The following is an 11,730-nucleotide window of genomic DNA, read 5'->3' as shown; positions in this document are numbered from 1 at the left end:
TGGCCAACATTAGTAAATGAGTTTGATTTTGAGTAACTAGCCTGAAGCAAAGAGCTGGCTCCCTTCTTCTTCTTGGAAACCATGAGAACAGAACCAAGGTGGAGTCAATGAGTCTGGATTACTTGCGTAATCACCTCCACAAGACCTTACTTTTCTTCCCCCTTCATTGTCACAAGTGGTTCCTCTGGTATCCATCTGATAGCACTGCTCAGATCTTTGGCCACCCTCAGCGCAGCTCTCCAGAATGGGACATGGGTCGTCAAGCAGAAGGCTCTCTGAGGAGGCGGGAGAAGGTCTGCCATCCTATCAGTTGGATCCATCAGGCTCCTCTCTACACGTCTTCCTCAACAGAGTTGTACAAAACCCACTCCTCCTAAAAAGGTCATTACTTTGGAGCCATATTCCCTTCACAGGAATCAGCAGCACCTCTGAAAGTAATACAGTTTGTTACCTCTGTACATGTGTGAGGTAGACTTAGGATCATCCGTTGATATGTCTGTAGCTTAATAGAAAAAGAATCACTCTGTGCCTGTTTGACCAGGCCTGGAGAATTGCATGCTGGTTCCTTCTCTGGAGAATGAAGCTGGGTTCCTCGAGTATCAGTGCTAAGTCAGATTCAAAAATAGGGGGGAAAATAAAAATAAAATAAAAAAACTACTATTGAGAGAATTATGAAAATGTTATTGTTGTTACAGAGCCTTGTTAGAATAGTTAATGGCTAACGTAAATCTCAACATATACTTTTAATCCTTTTCTCCCTCTGTTTTGGAATAATAATTTCCTTCTTTCTCTTTTTTTAGAACTGTTAAGTATATTTGACCATTTTTCTTTTTAAAAGTTATTTTTGAAAGTGTGGGAAACAGCATGAACTCAGTAGAGGTGGATCCCTGTATCCCTCTAGGAGCACTGCGTCCTGAGAAGTCATTCTCTCCTTCTCTTAGAAGCATCCTTTCATAACCTGGGGCCTCTGGCAGAGGCCACCATTGAGAAGGGCATCTAAGAGCCATGGAATGAACACATTAAGGCACTCTGACATGCATTAATGGCTGGTACAGTGTAGTTTAAATAATGAGAGTAGGAGTGAGGGAACCTGGGATGGGAGGCTTCTGAAAACAGTGTGTGTATCAGGGGACGTGCTGCTTTGACCGACATCTTGCAACTTAACAGGACTTTGCCTATCTGATGTCATACTGTTGAGATGTGTTTGTCCAGTCTGTTCAAATACTTTATTCTGTAGCATCGGCTCCACTAGACGTATTACAGTGCTTACACATGGCAGGTAAGGATGGACACAGCTGAGGTAGCATAGGGACAACCAGGAATTAGTATGCAAGGAGGGATGATATTGTAATAAGGTTCATCATTGTTAGTGCCCCTTTAATGGGCTACTCCCTCTTAGTCAGAGGCTGCAGTGCAGGCTATTCTGGACATTTTTAGATGCTCAGGCTTTTAATGTCATTGATTTTTTCCTTCAGTGATCCTACTGATGTCATTCTTCATCTAGAAAACCTGTACATATGGAAGTAAGGTCCAACATACTTCACTCAAACTGTGTCTGCACCTATTCATTATTTTACTTGACATTGTTACCTGATGCGCAGTTTAAACAGGTCTTTTGGGGTTTTTTGGCTTTAAAAAAAAAGAAAAAGCCAAAAACTTTCTCTACTGTTTTCCTTTGGAAAAGTTGGTATTATGAAAGTAATTTGTGGACATTCACAGACGCCATGCAAAAGAAAGGAAGGATAACAAAATTATTTTGTTCTTCAGGAGTTACATCTCTACGTTCACACCACTTGCTTAATTCCCCTTCTGTCTGAGCAGCCAAGAGACTGTGGCAGACGTGAGAGAAGTACCTAAGACCTTCCAGGGAGTTGCATGATTTTGCATGCATCTAAGAAACATAATTCTCCAGTCTCATGATCTTCAGGCAGCACTCAAAGAATGGCAGTGGCTAGTGGGGAACTGTCTGTATTTGCTACAGCTTTATGGGCTGGCTTGGTTCGTTTGTGGTAGCCTCTCACAAAGAAGGTATTATGATTCAAAAGTGTTTGCTATGAACAACTCAGCTGAAGGGCTTTTTCTGTCTGTTGCAATTATATAGTATTATAACACTGATCCTGCAGACCAGGTCGTTGCATAAGTAAGACCCTTTATTACAGGGTTTTCTAGTGAATCAAAGTCTTGTACTCAGTTCTGAAGCCAGCGCTTTCTGCAGTCTTTGTATTTTAATGATATGTTCTAGACTTTTGTTTGCAAAGAACATATAGCTTAGATGCTAAATATTCTAGTGCTACTTGTTCAGAAGTTTGATTCTAAAGCACAGCTTAAGCCATTGAAAAATCCATAGTAATTAACTGAATATTTCCTTTCTGCTTGGTTTAAAAAGGTCAGCTCCTCTTTGTGCCAGTTTTCAAATCTTTCCAGCATTATTCTTTAATTTCCTAGATAGTGTGCCAAACACCTGGAAGTACAATTTCCAGATCTGCATCTTTTGGATATCAAGTGTGAACATACAATAGAGTGATAAGTTAATAAACATAAGCCGTTCATATTCTGTAGGGCAGATATTGGCAGGTCATTAGCAAGCTGCAAGTGGCCCTCAATGCATTTTGTATTTGTATTTGTATTTTGCGTGAGTACTTTCACAAAAGATTTTAAGCCTTTATAGGTGATTCAGCCTTATGCCCTAACAGAAACATATTGCAGGAAGGAAGACTGCTAGAAATTAAAAGTAGTTGAGGTTCCAATACATGACAACAATAGCAGTTTGGCTTCCGTTTTTTGTGACGCCAGAAGCAATATTCTTTACTTGCTTATTCCAGTTGAAGGATTTGCAAAGGTAACTAATTTCATCCTCTGATTCACTTCTCAGAAATCCCTTTTTTCTCTTCCCTTCCAAAAATGTAACCTGAATTGTTCTAATTTGTCATGGTGGTTATTTCTGGGGTTGGTGAAATCATAAGCATTACCAACAGAATCATGAGCGTTCCTTCTTGTACTGTTTGTAACAGAATCCTGTTTTGAAGCTTGATGTAGTTCTGAAAGAATATTACGATCTGCTGAAATAATCTTTAAAGTACTTGGAAATTGCTGATAAAATGCATAAATTACTTTCTTTCTGCTATATGTATATCCTTGTGCATGTGTGAGGTTGTTTATACACATAATACAAGAAAAAGTGTGCAAGTTACTTTCACATTTGTATATAGAGAGACACACTCAGACACAATAGTTTTTAAAATCTAGACAAGTTGCATCTGATTAACGCATATTTGGGTATCTGTGCAAACTCTAGCATCCTTCCCCTCAACATACATTTATTTTAGCAAATCATGGTACTTGTGTTAACGAAGACTCAACACTATACAATTTGAATTTACCATCATATGAAACAATGACATTATGACATATCCAGAGAACTACTTTCTGCATTTTCATCAGGTTTTGCATTGTGGCTTTTTTTTTTGTTGTTGTTGTTTTTGTTTTTGTTTTGTTTTGGTTTTTTTTGTTTTTGTTTTTGGTTTTTTTTTTTTTTTGGTTTGGGGTCTTTTTGGGTTTAATGCCTACCATGCAATGACAAAGGTTTATTCTCCCTTTGTTCTTTTCAGAGTGCTGCAGCAGCTCCCAGTCCAGTGCTAGGAAACATTCCCCCAGGAGATGCCATGCCAGTAGGTCCTGTACCACCGGGTTTTTTTCAGGTATTCAGAAAAATTGTGATTATAGGAATTCTAGGGTAGAAAATCCTCCGTAATACTGTTTACACGTCTGTAGAAAAGGTCCTGTTCTAAACTATGTCTCACTATATGTTACAATATTTGAGAGTTTATTTTCTAACAAAAGTGAATAGGTGGAAAGGAAGGGGTCTCTCTGACTGACAAGTATTTAATTTGTGAAATAGCACAGCACAACTCATTTCAAAATTTCAAGAAATGGTTCCAGCTTGTAAGAGGAGACTGAAAATGCTTGACTATAATTTTAAAATAATTTATTATGATAATATGCATATGTTGCATTGAAACTTTAAAGTATTAACATTGTTGGTGATGTTTAGCTCTGTGGTAAAGCCACAGGCCAGATTTTTAAGATATTCAAGCTTCAGTGGGAATTAGGCTTAGGCAATTAAGAATATCCCACTGAGCATCTTCTTGCACATTGAAGATCTCAACCCTAATGCCTAAAAAAACAAGCCAAGGATTTATTAGACCATGCATTGCTTCTGTTAAGCTTTGTTGTAAATGAAACTAAATACCCACTTAGCACTTTGGACATTCACAGTACAGAGTACTGTGATGGAAAAAATGGCAGCTTTTACTGCAAGGCCGACCTAACAATTGTAATCTAAGATTGGAGCGCGCCTATGAACGAGCTTGCATCTTCCCTTCACTAAAGAGCTGTTGTTCTTCTCCACATTGGCAAACTGTGGCTGTGCAGCAGGAGCAAAAAGTAGCAGCATCTCTAGCATTGAAGCAGCTCCTTCGGAAGAAGAGTGATTTCCACTTCCTGTACTTGATCTTGTGATGTGAAAGCAGCAACCCACATTTCCAGGATTGTAATGTGGGGAGAACATTGTGATAGGATGTTCTGTAAAAACCAAGTGCTGAAATCCAGGTAGAGACCAGTCAGTGTCTTTTTTTCTTCTTCCCTGGGACACACAGACAAAAGAAGCACCTGGAAAAAAGGAAGAAATGTTTTATTTATTCTTTTATCCAAACGGCAATTGTATGAAAATGGCAGGATCTTACTATTGCCAGTCACAAAATCCTCAGGGGTTGGCAGAACTGATTAATTATTTTATTTCTGTGTTTCCTGTTTTGAACAGCTGGTTAGGTAGATTTTTTTAAACACTATGTTATCTTAATTTTTAGATTGCATAAATATTTCACTTCTTATTTTAGCCACTCACTCCCATTGTAATGTCAAAGGAATTAAAGTTTAAAGTTTCTTTATTTTATTGTCTTTTGAGGACAATTAAGAGGGGGAAGGGGCACAGATAGGACAAGTATGTGAAGTGTAGAGGAGAGAGTAACTATTTTAAAGGTTTTTACGGGAGGCGGGTGTGGGAGTTTTGTTTTTAGAAGCGTGAAAAGACTTGTAGCCACTCTAGATCTTCAGAGATGTAAGAAAGACAAGATGATAGAAAGTTAAGTATGGGTAAAATTTCCTTGTCTGTCAGTATTTGACTTCAGTCTTACTTGAAGCCTGCTCTTTTTGCAAGACCTAGGATTGAAAATAAACAGAGAAAAATTCATTTTTAGTGTAACACAGTTTGTGGTGTTAATCAGGGCTATCATCAACTCAACAGCATGACCAATGAGTCTTCCATAAGGCAGGTTCCAAGAGCTGGTCTGCACGGTCTGGTCTGGATTCCTCCCTTCACCTCTCCTTGAAACTCCTTGGTCTGTGCCACCGCATCTCTCTGTAACATGGAATACTCAAGATTAGTCTCTTAATGGTTTTAGTTGATAGAGACCTACTTTCCTCAGTTGAATGGCCTTGTCAACAGAACAAATGTCTTTCAAGAGATTATTAGTTTGCACTGCAGTCATCTGCTTAAGAGTACGTGTAAAGAAATAACATGCTAGTTAGCAAATCCAGCTGAAAGTTTGATAGTGGATACATTGATACAGTTGGGAGCAATCCCAGCAAAGGGAGCTAAGCCAAAATCCAGTCAGTTACATAACTGTGTACTGAAACTGCAAGGTGTACAAATATGTCAGTGACAAAGTGTTGTGGTGTTGGCATGAGAGCTGTCAAGAAGCAGTTAATATCTGGTTTTAATACTTACAGACAAAGCTGAATCTTACCAATGTCAACTTACCTGAGGACAGGAAAATACATTGTCAGACATAGCTGTGTATGTGAACCTTGAAAACTGAGCATCCCTTGCTACTGTGTAAAGCAGGTGAAAAGACAAGAAGAAGTCGTGTCAAAAACTTCCTACGTCCTTCATAAGTGCCTGCTTTCTACTACACCTTTAACTAGACTATCAGTTTCTGTATGCTGTTCTGCAATTCCTAAGACAGCTGTCTTAGTCTGAATACTGACAAACTTCTGCCAGAGTTTTTTTACTGAGAGGTTGGAATTTAGACCTGCAACTCACTCATAGATTATGAAAATGAACAATTTTGGTTTTTAAGAGTCGGAAGATGATAGAGACAGTGGGAGAATGGTGCTTATATCTATATTTGGTTCACTAAGACTTTGCACTACACAAATATTGTAACATTTCTACTTTTTGCAACCTAAAATTTATCTAGATGGTCATCCTGGCATGATAAAGCTGCCTTTTGTTGCTTCATGAGATGCTTGGATTGGTCTAAGCTAAAGCTGTTGATGGCCACTACCTTCCAGCTCTGCTTGGCTAACTCAGAATTGCTAGATGGTTTAAAGTAATTTCATTTCGCATCACTACTGGCTCTTGGCTTTCCACTGCAACTCTATTTTGGCGTGTGGCACTAACCACTAACTGGGATGTAAGTGAAACGGAGACTTTTGCTGCTGCAGTTGCTTCTTGTCAGACAGTTCAGGGGAATGTGGCAACCTAGGTGGGGACTGTGCTGGGAACCAAGAAACATTACCTAAGTTCCAGATTCATTGTCACTGCTGATCACTAGTATTATTTCTCTGACCTTTATTTTTTATAAAAGAAATTGAAGCAGTACACTAGGGCAGCAGATGGAGGTAGATAAATATGGGAGAAGCATGGTTTCTCAGTGTCTGGCAAAACCCTGCTCTTTGTAAAATGGGGTTTTCACGTGTATGTAGGCCACTAGCACTGATGTTGATTAGCATGCCAATGTCTGTGGCATTTTATGCCTGCTCCACAGGGGTGGAGTTCTGAAGCCAGCAGTTTGTCTTGTATCTCTGTACTTGTATTTTTATACTTCAATTCAGGTAATGGATTAGGAGCACTATAGTGCAAATGGTTCAGAATGGAAGGCCTTACAATGATACAGCGAAAGGAAGGTGGGGTAGAGTTGTGCCCAACTATTATGTGAAGTAAATGACATTTTCTTTTTAAATAAAATTTTTTGCAGTGTCAAAAATGAAATTTAAAAAGTCAAGAAAACAGGTTTACATGGAGTTAGAATATGTTTCAATTTCATCTATTGGTGTGTATGTGTTTTAAAGTAACTTTGAATTTCATAGCTACATATTTTTTTGTCCTCATCTTTTAGTACATATACGTGACACTGGAAATAAATGGAGGTTATACAGTAACTGAATCTGATCTTGGTTTGTTAGTAGCAAAACTGAATGTGTGGGACTGTGGAAGGAGTGAAGACAATAGTTTTGCCATACAAGGATCTTAAACTCCAAATGGAAGAACCCAGTCAAGTTTCAGAGTTGATTTTCTCTCAGTCTGAAATAACGAATCAAGTGCAGCTCAATGAGTGTGATGTCTGGTGGGTCAGCACTTCTGGTAGGTTGCTTTCTTAAATACAGAGCCCCAGAGAAGGATAATGGTTGGGAATCACAGTGCAAGGCTGGATGCAAAAAACTGAGCACAATTCATTCTTGAATTTCCCACATTTTTCCAGGGTAGCCCAAAATAGGTAATTTCAATTCTCTTTTTTCATGTTTCTCCACCTGTAAAGGGAATGTCATAAGGGAACGTCCTTTTAAAAGATCATTATTTGCTTGGGCATTAGGCGTCATAAAACAATATTTGATTGGATAAGGGTAAGGTGGCTGTATACACTTCTGAAATGCTCATCTAACTCCAGTCTGAGTCTCAAAATTCATCATCAATTTGCCAGTTTTCCTCCCTAGACTACATCCTCTACATGGAGCTAATGTGTGAGGAAGGCACTTAGTGGCTATGTTAATAAAATAATTTGGGACATTTTCTGTGCCATTTTTTAGCATCAGAGTTAACTCTGCTGTTAGTTTCTTGGTATGGCTGTTCACAGAGATGATCTGACCTATTCTTTGTCCCTCTTTTTGGAGCCCTGTCTGATACAAAAATAACAGGGCAGCTGGAGGACTGAATGAGATTATAGCAGCTATTTACCTTCAGGTCTAGACGTTAGAGAACGCATATAGTGTCAGCAGCCAAAGCTTTACACAAGGTTCTAACAAACTCCTTCATGGTGAGTTAAATTCATCCACTTGTGATCAAAGAGGACCAGGTTATAGAATTGAAAGATGCTCAGATTTTCACATCCAGTCTTACTTTCTGGCCTAAGGTCAGACAATGTTTTTCACCAAGGTTGGTTCTGTGTGGTACAGAAGTGTTACTTGGTGCCTCTTAGATACAGGCAGAGCAAGGTCTTCAAAGTGTTCAGTACTACCCTCACTCCCTCCTTGAGGAGAATGCGATCGGGAAAAAATAATGTTTTATGCTTAGACATCATGGTATAGTGTGCATTTAGAAAATAACAACATGAACATCTGGAAACATCGTCACGGAAGTTTTGAAGCCTAGATATACTTCTATTCCACGGCACGCACCAGTGTGCCCATGTGAAGCGTGAGGCTGTGTGCAGGGGCAAACCGCTGCTCCTCACGTAGTGAAGTGCTGGCCCATTTCCATCCATCTCTTCACTGAGCGTTAAATAGGCTAAAAAATTTGAGCTACATTACATTTGTATTTTTACAGACTACTTATTTGATCTTTGTGGACAATATCAGCTTCAGTAAGCAAATAGAGGCCAGTGGGAAGGAGCTCGTGTTCGTTGAAGTATTTTGAATTTTTAAGCAGAATGAAAATTATTGATTTCACAGGGTGTACTTGCCTTTTAGTTATTTTTCAGTTTTAACACAACTAATTACAGAGTTCTAAGTTCTAATCTAGTGGAATTCATAATGTTTCTCCAAGTTAGTGACAGCTAGCATTGCTGAATATCAGACCCTGATTGCTTACCTTTGCGGTGCAATTATGAGAAACATTTAAATGCATATTTAGTTAAACCCCAGTTATTTTCACATCTTTTATTACATGGTTGACCAAAAGTTTGCCATGTCTGCATCTGTATAAGGAACCTGTCTGGTTTTTTAAAGGCACTCGGGTAGGAAACAACATTGGGTTTGTACTTACTTGGGAGACACTACTGAACAGTTAACTCATCAAGTGCCAACTAAGATTTAGAGGAAGCTGATTATTTGATAATTGACAGTTCACTTGTTTAATTTGGTAATCTTTTTTCAACATTAAGTTCTACCACTGACTATACCTTTTTACATGCTCTTTCTTTTAAATGCATTACTTTTTTTTTGTCAGCAAATTTGTTAAAATTTGTTCTAGTTGAGTCTTACCACTAAATCTTTTTTCCATAGTGCATATATATTTAAAGGAATTGTCAAGTAGTTTGCTTCATTCAGCAATTTATGATCATCAGATTACTTGGAATGGCATGGGAAAAATGTGTTGACACCATGTTTGAAATACAAAATGTTACGTATTCCTCTTACATAAAGGGAAAAAAAAATATCAAACCAAACCCAACCCACCAAAGTAATGTGAGGCTGTCATGCCATCTAGTGGCAGTTGTTCATTCTCACTTTAGCTCAATCCATACTATTCTAAAGTATTATTTTTAGCCTTGTGCTTTAGTAGAGCTGACCTAATGCTTTAGGAGAGCATTGCGACAGTAAGACACATGAGCAAAAAGAACTTTTATATTTCTCTTCCTGCCTAGCATTACTGTTTGCCACGAAAATGTGTTTAAATAGCATTTAAGTAGTGAAAATAAGCAATATAAGTTAGTGAATTAAAAATCAGTAGCAACACACACTTCTTACATTTTGAAACAGAAATAGTGACCTACTTATGTATGAAAACAAAATGGATCTGTAGGCTGCTGTGAAAGGCTGCAAAATATCTTCTCCTTTGTAGAAGTCATTTGGTTGAAGTCTCCCAAACAGATACGGATGACACCTTTACGTCTCCTCTGATTCCATGACAGCTGGTGTTAAACTAGCCCATTTGGGGTTTTACTCAGTCCTTGAACTCACTCTTAGTCTCCTGGAAACTATTGTATTGGCCAGGGATCTGCTGGGTACATGATCCTCAGCCTTCACACTCACAGAACATCCTTCCAGACTGCTCATTTGAGCAAGCATCCAGCAGTAAGGAAGATGAGGAGGGAGAAATCCTCCAGTGTCCCTTTAAAGCCATTTTGGAGTGACTGTGTTGCTTCTACGAATTGTCCACAAGGAATAAGGATTCCTGATTCCAGCTGCTAAGTTGTGTGGCTAAAGCTGGAAGATGCAGACATCTCTCAGACAGATCTTTGCAGGACCGAAATGTGTATCTATATAACTTTTAAAACATTTTGTTTATTTCTAAACCCTTTTGAACTGTTTCAACTGTTTGTCTTCCCCTGATGCTAGCATAGTTTCCTGGTTTTCCAGGGCATTACCGATTTTTATCCCCCATCTGCGTTTTCATTCAAGCAGCCACACTTTGTTATGGTAGCATTCTGCTTTGCCACTTACCTTTCACTGCTGGTCTTCATGTTTTCCCCACTTATGCAACATTGTCTGTACTTTTTTTTTTTTTTTTAAACTAAAATGTACAAATCATTAAAAATGCACAGGAGCATGGCTGCAAAATTAGCTGTATTTGCTACATGTTCACTCCTATCCTAAATTCCGGTGGAGCAAATGAGATAATTGTAGGTGAGGGAGTGAAAAGTTAAAGAATCGCATCCTGAGCAGAGCAGATACAGAAGTCCCAGAAGTTAGAAAAGTGTCATGGATTGTTAAAACGTTACTGTAAGCAGATGAAACGTCGCCAAAGCTACAAATACAGCTTGTGAATAAAGCTAGCAGCTTTGGTAGGCCTTGAAAAGCTTTGAAAATAGATTTTAAAGGGGATTTTTTTTCCCGTGGGTTTATATAATTAAGGTTAGTAGAAGAATTTTATTGTATTTTTGGAATCTCCATTGTTTGTAAATATATATGCCTGAGTATAGTGGACTGACACCCACCGGGAATACTCAAGTGCTTAAAATTATGCGTATGTCTAATTCTTTGCAAAATTGGGATCTGTGCATTTTTGTTCTTGCCAGATACTGTATCATGCTGTCTTTTAAAATATTTTAATTTTAAAAATTATTTTGACGTGTTAGACTATGCGAGAGGGGATTAGCATCTAGAAAGATCTATAAGTAGTTTGTGTTTGTTCCTCTCTTTTTGTTCGTTTTCTCTTAATGCCAGGAATAAAGCCAACTTTAAGAAGATAAAGGTGTCTGAGGTCTGCTTGCTTTGATAATTCTATCCTGCAGTTGTGGTAATGGTTTTACTGCTCGTAACTGTTAGAACAAATTAAAACTGCTCAGCTTGAGTAGCAAAATAAGCTCTGAGCCCATGCTTCCCCCACCTCCCCTTCCACATGTACATCTCGAGCAGCCACAGACCCACTGCTAGCTGTGCAAGGGGAAGGGGTGGAATTGGGCACAAGTCATATACCTGAGAGACTTGTTCCGAACTTTAGAATCTTGTCCTAAAAATGCAAGTCTCTGTTTGTTAGATAAACTCAGAAATTTGAGGGTACTGACCATACACCAAAATTGACATTATAGTTGCTGCTGAAGTGGTGCTGAAGAGTAAGGGAAGGTTTGTCATTTATATATGATGCTTCCTTCTGCTGAGGTTAATTCAGTTCCTGTCATAGTCTGACTCTTGCTTTTTACGCGAGCCACAAGCACTTGGGTTTGAAGCCAAAATCCTTGGATGATGATAATGGATGTAGCTTTGAAATAATATATTTATTAAGTATAACAG

The 11,730-nt window shown here is 38.5% G+C and overlaps 1 protein-coding gene across 1 annotated transcript in view; it reads left to right on the top strand.

Moving 5' to 3' along the window:
* Positions 1-251: 251 nt before the first annotated feature.
* Positions 252-11,730, top strand: part of SSBP2 (single-stranded DNA binding protein 2) — a 54,481-nt gene continuing 43,002 nt past the window's right edge. The window contains exons 1-2 of the mRNA XM_010078124.1: positions 252-293; positions 3,609-3,698. Coding sequence (XP_010076426.1) covers positions 252-293; positions 3,609-3,698 — 132 coding nt within the window. The remainder of the gene's footprint in view (positions 294-3,608; positions 3,699-11,730) is intronic.

Source organism: Pterocles gutturalis, unplaced genomic scaffold (assembly GCF_000699245.1).
Source record: "Pterocles gutturalis isolate BGI_N339 unplaced genomic scaffold, ASM69924v1 scaffold30328, whole genome shotgun sequence".
Lineage (NCBI taxonomy): Eukaryota > Metazoa > Chordata > Aves > Pterocliformes > Pteroclidae > Pterocles > Pterocles gutturalis.
The sequence above is the reverse complement of the archived record's forward strand: the minus strand, read 5'-3'. Positions and strand labels throughout refer to the sequence as shown.